This window comes from Plasmodium brasilianum, chromosome 7, assembly GCF_023973825.1.
Source record: "Plasmodium brasilianum strain Bolivian I chromosome 7, whole genome shotgun sequence".
NCBI classification, from domain to species: domain Eukaryota; phylum Apicomplexa; class Aconoidasida; order Haemosporida; family Plasmodiidae; genus Plasmodium; species Plasmodium brasilianum.
The window spans coordinates 2,016,228-2,024,183 of record NC_090120.1 but is presented as its reverse complement, the minus strand read 5'-3'; the positions used below and the strand labels follow the sequence as shown (position 1 = coordinate 2,024,183).

At 21.1% G+C, this 7,956-nt stretch overlaps 1 protein-coding gene across 1 annotated transcript; it reads right to left on the bottom strand.

The window, feature by feature from the left end:
* Positions 1-353: 353 nt before the first annotated feature.
* On the bottom strand, positions 354-2,502 carry MKS88_002153 (PIR protein; the record flags this gene model as incomplete). The annotated part of the gene is made up of 6 exons (XM_067215140.1): positions 354-470; positions 1,040-1,097; positions 1,194-1,535; positions 1,631-1,976; positions 2,195-2,330; positions 2,476-2,502. The coding sequence occupies 6 exons, from the start codon at positions 2,500-2,502 to the stop codon at positions 354-356; spliced, it is 1,026 nt and encodes a 341-aa protein (XP_067074447.1).
* Between the last annotated feature and the right edge of the window lie 5,454 nt (positions 2,503-7,956).

The window sequence follows — 7,956 nt, the reverse complement described above, 5'->3', positions numbered from 1 at the left end:
CACTATTTCATTCTTATAATTAAAATAAAAATATTTTTCCATTATATGTTTGCATCATATGGTGTATTGTAATCTTAACTTACTATCCAACATGAAAAATTTACTTTATACACATAAAACAATGTTAGTGCATGTTCAATTATATTAAAAAAAAAAAAAATTAAACAAAAAAAAATTATATTACATGGAAAATTAAAATATAAATATTATTTTGAAATTACAAAAAAAAAGAAAAAAATAAAAAACAGAAAAAAATTTGCAAATTTAAGAAGATCTTAAGAAAATTGTACATAATTCAATTATATCGAATTTTTTCTTCCATTTTAATCATCGTCCCTATTGAATAGAATTGTTTATTTAACTCTGCACTGTTCTCCTCTTAATAAGATTGAACTAAATCGGTTACTATTCTGTAAAACCTTATAGGAATGAAGCTCATGGTTCTTGATATACGAACTTAATTTTTCTCTCTGTTTGAAATTTTATACATATTTTATAAGGAACTCACTGATATTCGTTCATTACTTAATTAATCAAAATCATACTTAGCACTTCTCTTACTTTTAATTTTACATATACATAATCCAAAGGAGTAAACAAATAAACAAATGATATATTAAAAACAAATATAATATAATTATTTTACAATTATATAATTTTAAGAAAAATGTATTATAAATAGAAACTTATAATATATTCATAAAACAAAATATAATTTAGTATTTACTTTTCGAAAAAGAAAAAAAACCAAATTAACTCCCGTTATTAAAGCAAATACGAGGAAAGTGCCGAAGATAATATTACTTTAATACACTAGATTTTTTATCTTTAATACTGAGAGAATCATTAAGCATTGGAAGAAATGAATTTCCACTTGAACTGATTATTATAGAAGCCACATTTTTTCTAGATACTACAGTCTTTACTCTTTTTAAAGCACTAATTTCTGGTGCTGCATATATAACTGATTCTATTACAAGTTCTAGTTCTCTCGCTCTGTTTTACTTTATTAAATGCTTCCTTTAATTCTTCAACGGACCATGTCTCTCCATTCATTATTTAGTAAACTTTTGAGACTCTCATTTTTCTGGCAATTTCTGATTTACACATCAATTCCACATACTTAAAAATACAGAATTTATATTCCTCGTGTTCTTTCGGTTTAGCCTTCACTTTGTACATCAAATTTTCACTTAACGTTTTCATCAATGTCATTATGAATAAAAGATCCTCTTTTTATCTTCTTGGGAATTATATGAATTCCTTGGATTTCGTTTTCTACAATTTTAGCTTCTTCTGAATCTGCTCTGATATTTCGCACATGAATTCCTTGTGCTAAATTTTTTCTTAGTGCTTTTCCCCTAATACCTTGTTCTGCATCTGTTTCGAGTATTGTCTCCTCATTTCCATCTGATATATCTATTCTAAGTGACATAAGCGAAATTCCCTCTACTGAACGTGTTTTTAGTTTTAAGGAATGAACTCCTGAAGCAAGGTGTCTAACATTAACTCTTCCATCAGTTCCATATGCAATCCTACTGTGCTAGATCAGATCGTATTAATTGGAGCGACCTCATATATTGACTCATGTCCATTATCCAAATTAGAACATTTAGAAACATAAAATGACTTTATAAAGTTTTTATCGATTTTATTTAATTTTTGTTCAAACTTTTCATTCTCACCAAAATTTATAAGTCCTTCACAACCATCAACAATTTTGGATTTCAACGCAGTTAAAAGTTCATATGTATGAAACATTTCACTACTTTGCAAAAAATAATATGGACAAAGTAACATTTCAATATCACAACACGTAAAATTTGTACTGTTCATATATAAATCATTGATACAATTACGGTATTTTTTATATTTATTAACATTGAGACTCATACAAGTATCTCTATTGTTATTGCTCTCATAATATTTAAAATAAACATAAAAATACTTTTCTACTTTCGGGCAGAGAAATTTATCTTTGAAAAGAGTTTTATACTTTCCGATGATCAATTACCCAAGTATATATTTTTTAATATTTCACTAAGCTTATCAATATAAGCACTATAAAGACTATTATTAGAGCTCTTTCTAAATACTTTCCCTAATTCATTAGATGTCAAGTAAGTATATTATGCTCAACGATTTTCAGGATTGTTTCCTTTTATACGTATTTCGGACAATTTTTCTAAATTACGCTCAGGCTTGACACAAAGAGATTTAACTTCTTTGTTACTAAAACTTTTACGGTTCCTTTCCTCTTCGTTTCCTTCGACGGCCCGATTTAATTCTTGATATATTTTATAGGAAGTTAACTTTTGCAAAATATTCTCCTGGGTGCATGATAAAAACAAAGTAAATTAAATGAATGCATAAATAATTGTTTTAAAGAAATAATTTATCATTGCATTCAATAATAAATAAAATATATAAATAAGCTTATATTAATAATTGATTTAATAAAAATTGAAAATTCACCAATTCATCGTCATTCAAGGGAGTCATTATATGTACAGTTATTTGAATTAAATGGAATAATTAAAATGTTGATGCTGTAAAAGTTTATTGCACATAAAATAAAAAACAGAATATATAAACATTTTTTCCATAAGTTTGTAAGAATTTTTAAATGCAAAAAAATTATGTTTTTTAGAGCTGCTTATTAACTATAATTTAGGTTTTAATTCTTATAGAGCTATTAATATCACACAAAATGAACTTTCTAATTCAGAAAAAAAATAATAAAACTATAATAAAAATATAAGAATACATAAAATGAAACATTAAATAAAAAGGTATAATTATATAATCTTTTAAATTATAAAGGTATTATATAATTATATCAATGTTACAAAACACAACGTACTATTTCTCGTTTTCATACATATAAACATTAATTTATATAAGAAGACATAATATTCTCCTTTGCCATTTTTCGATATTTTTCATTGATAATAGTTTTGTATAAAAATATAACAAATATTCATATTAACATATGATAGCATATTTAGAGAATTTTTATATGTATAATTTAAATTGTACTATTTAGATCATTTTATGTGTTATACTAAAAATAAGTTACTTTTTTTACCAACTTAATCTATTATATATATATATATATATTAAATTTTTATAAGTTAAAAGTAAAAGATATAAATTATTAAATAAAATATATAATAAATAAATTCTATTATACTAGATGAAATAAATTTATAATAATATATTACTAATTATAATTGTATAATTTTAAGAACAGTTTTATTTTTTGCGTTTACGACATAAATTCCTATATTTCTAATTATTTTATAGAATAGGTAATTAAAACTTTTTAGACATTCATATTTGTAATTATAATCATATGATATATTAATTTTTGTTTTCTTTTTATTAATATTATTAAATATACCTACATAAAGGAAATAATTAAATAATCCATTTGGAATGTATTGGTAATTTAAAAATTATGAAATTTATGATTATACAAAGATGAAAAAAGTATGATCAAAATATTATATATTCCTAAAATAATAAAAATGCACTACATATATATAATTTAAAGAAATTCTATAGTGTACACATTTTAATAAATTTATAAGTGCATAATTTTACTTTTCATACATATAATAACAATTATAAGAATATTTATTAGCGCACTTTGGAATTAAGTTCTTTAATGTAAATCATTTTTATCTCTTCTATATTACTAAAATATTAACACATAATAATAAAATTTTATTTGAATGTAATAAGAAAATGTTAAATAATCATTCTTATAAAATTTTCGTTAAAAAGTATTTTAAATATACTTCAGTCATTATACGTAATATATTTAGCATATATGAAGCACCTGCATTAGGATATTATAATAATTTCAAAATATTAAACTAACAAATATATATAGTTTCATAATATACATCTTAAAATAGATTACTGTAGTCAATATGTATATTTATAATGAAGATCTCTTTTTTTACTTTTTATTTATATATAAAGTTAATAATATATATATATATTCATTTATTAATTTTTATGTCATTTATACTGTAATAATAAAATACTTATTTTTATTGATATTTAATAAGAAGAACATGTAAATATGTACAAAATTTTTCGTGGGTATTTGTTAACGTCTCTATTAAAGAAATATTCAAATTTAAAATATCTGTAGTCATTGGATCCTAACTCAAAATAAAAATTGTTGTTATATGTACTAAGTATAAAAAGATTAAATATGATATATAAATTTTATTTTTTATGATAAATGCGATTATTCTTATCTCATACTTGATTATGACGATTTATATAACATATTATATGCATTCATCTATTATAATTATTAAATGGATAATATAATAATTACCATATAATGTTAATAAAAGATCTTATTTTTCTTGATATATTTCCTCCCTCGGTTCCCTTTTCTCATGAAAAAAAACTTGATAATAATTATATATTTTTCTGTCATAAATAAATAATGTAATGTGCAAGAATATTTTTAAAATATTTTATGAATATTTATTAAATTTTTTACACTTCTAACATTAAAAAGAAAATTATATCAAATTAAAGAAGCAATATGATTTTAAAAATCATAAGTATGGCGTTTTTGAGAATAGATTAATAACATTTAAATATACATAAAATATATTATTAGTACGGGTTATAAGTTCAGAGATAACACCATAATTATATAGAGTAAATACCATCATTCCTAATTAATGAGTTTACTGTTATTTTAAATACATACACTCTAATAATGTTAAGATAGTGAATACTGTACATATAATTATATACCTAATAACCAAAAGGAATAGTGTAATGCTAAAATTAAAATTATAAATAATAAAATGAAATATATCGTATGCTATAATTATTAGATAAGGCATAGAAGAAGGAGAAATCGTACATATAGTTATATAGCTTTTAAATGTATTAATAAATTTAAAATAGTATCTAAATTATATGCAAGCTTCATCTCAGATTATATTTCATTATCATGAATTAGCAAAATCTCTAAAATAATTATCTCTTAACAAATACACTAGATTTATTCAATTAATAGAACAAACAATTACAGATTAAGTGATAAAACTCACCATTTTTGCGTAATTAATGAATGAAAATAAGGATGTTTTTATAAATATCATTTTTCACGTTTTAGAAGAATATATATACACATAAATTCTTGTGCCATGCAGATAATTTAATGAACTATGACATTTCATATTTATATGAATAATATTGAAAAAAGTCAAAAATATATATTATGTGACTACAAATATATTAATTTTTATTATAACAAAATGTGAATAAAAGTTAATTTATTCTACATAAGCAATAAAATTAACGTAAAATTATATTATCAAAAAATACATTTTTTTTTATTGCTAAATTTGAATACTCAAGTTATCGTTAAAGTATTCTATGTTCCTGTACTTTTATATAGTATCCATCATATAAAAAAAGAAATTTCCATTACTTACATAAATTCACAATTTGACTACTGTACTTAATAAACAAAAGAGAAAAGAAAAAATAATATGTGTCATTTAAATGTGAGATAAAGTTATAAAATATATAAATTATACTAATTAATTTTTCCCATAACATTAGTACGATGCCTCTACATTACAACTGAACTAGCTATATATTAACATATCCATATTATACAATTTTTAATTACTAACTCCTTTACATTTTATATCGGTGTATAAAAAATAATTCAATAGCAAATTTGTTGATGCAATAGACGTGTAAACTAAACTATTAGTACATCCGCTTGATGAATTCAATTCATCTATAGGCGATGTACTCTAATATAAAGTGATGATATAATACCTTTTATTAAAAAAAAACGATATTTATATATTTTGTTTGTTAATTGTACGTTGAAAAATATATTATTTACCATGCTTTATCAATTATTTCGTTATTTCAAATAACTCATTAAAATATTAAGAAATATTTTAACATATATTAATAAGAATTATAAAACATACTTTTTATACTTATTACTATATGGAAAAAAAATATGCATTCATATTCTTTACATAATAATCAAATATGAAACTTTTTTCAAAAATATTAAATATTCATATTTTTGTTTTTTATTATTATAATATATTTTTCTTTCTAAATGAGTACAAAATGTTCGAAAAACCTAATGCACATCTGCAAAATTGTTATAAAATATTAGTTCATATTATAGCATTAACTTTGAAATTGTATATACTATTATTATAATAAAATTCAGTTACCTATAAAATATGAAAAAAAATAAAATAAAATAAAATAAAACATAAAAATACGTAGAAATATTTGTTTAAACAAAATGATCAAATGGGTCACGGTTCTAAAAATCGATCATACATATTCTTGCGACACGGATTACTAAATATTATACCTTATTTAGAATTCCATTTTACAAAATCTCAATAATTGATATCGTTGTATATATAATATAACATCCTTAACAAGTTAATTGAACTAAATTTTAAAAAAATACCAAAAAAAACAGATTTTTTCGAATATATTTTTTTAATAATAATAGCGCAGTAGTAATAGCATTATAAGAATCATTTTAGCAATAAAAGGTGCTTATATAAAGGCTACTGTTAACTAATTAAACAAAGTAAAAAAATATATATTAAATGAAAATATAATTATTTTAAGAATTTTTATACGTCATTTATTAAAGATTGCTCAAATATAAAAATATGTTAGTATTAATTACATAAACAATTTTAAAATAATTTGTCAAGAATAACATAATATACGTAATACTTTATATGGTGAATGCATCCATATAATATATATACTTGTAAGGGCAATTCAAATAAATAAATATGCATAACTTTATCGCTTTGTCGCACGAAAAAATAAAAATTTCCTTATATATACTAAAAATTGGTAATAATAAAAATATGTTATATATTAATGTAGAATTAATACATAAACAATTATTTTAATACAAGGATAGCCAAACTTCAGACATGTGATAAACTCTGTGGGACTAAATTTTCGAAAGATCAGTGTTAGAACAAGATTGGATATTAAATATATTATACATAGAATGACTATATACAATCAAATAAGATTATATAAAATTTAATAAAACATAACAGTCTCAATACATGTTGTAAATCGTGATAAAATAAACACGTATAATTTATTTTATTGTAGATGGAATTTCCTATAAATCCAACTTCTTCTTTTTATAGCATGTTGCTATTCTGTATATATACATATATATAAGAATATATTAAAAGGAAAACATATGCATAATAAAATATATTATGATAATTTTCATAAATATAATTCTCTAAAGCTATGTGTACTATTAGAACACAATAATAATAGGCTCCATAATCAAATACTGTGAACTATAATTATAATTTCAAGTTCATTCTTTATAGTATTAAATAACCATAGTTACTAGATTGTACATTTATACATATTATATAAAAAAAAATTGTAATATATATTTTCAAACTAAATAATACTAAATAGAACTGATTTTATGCGTATTTATAGTTCCAAAGTGAACTTATTTTTCATATATATTCCAGTAATATATTAGTAATATTTTATGTGAAAAAATAACACATTTAACTTATCTTTTTTAATATTTAATATTGTACTTTAAATAAATAATTTATTTATTAACACGAATATAAAGGAAAATTCAAAAATTACCATAAACTGTTATTAATTCTGTGTTATTTATTATGAGCCGAGAAGTATAAACTACTATATCATAGAGGTATCCAGTACATTTTAACAAATTATAGAAGAGTATATTACTGAGCAACAAAATTAATTTCCCATATTTACAAAAAAAAAAAAAAGACAAACACTTTAAAATATATATCTGAAAACAATTTTTACACAGCTCTTTCCATATATGTTCAGATAATACTCAAAATAATATCACATTTTGTGTTAACTTATATTACCAAT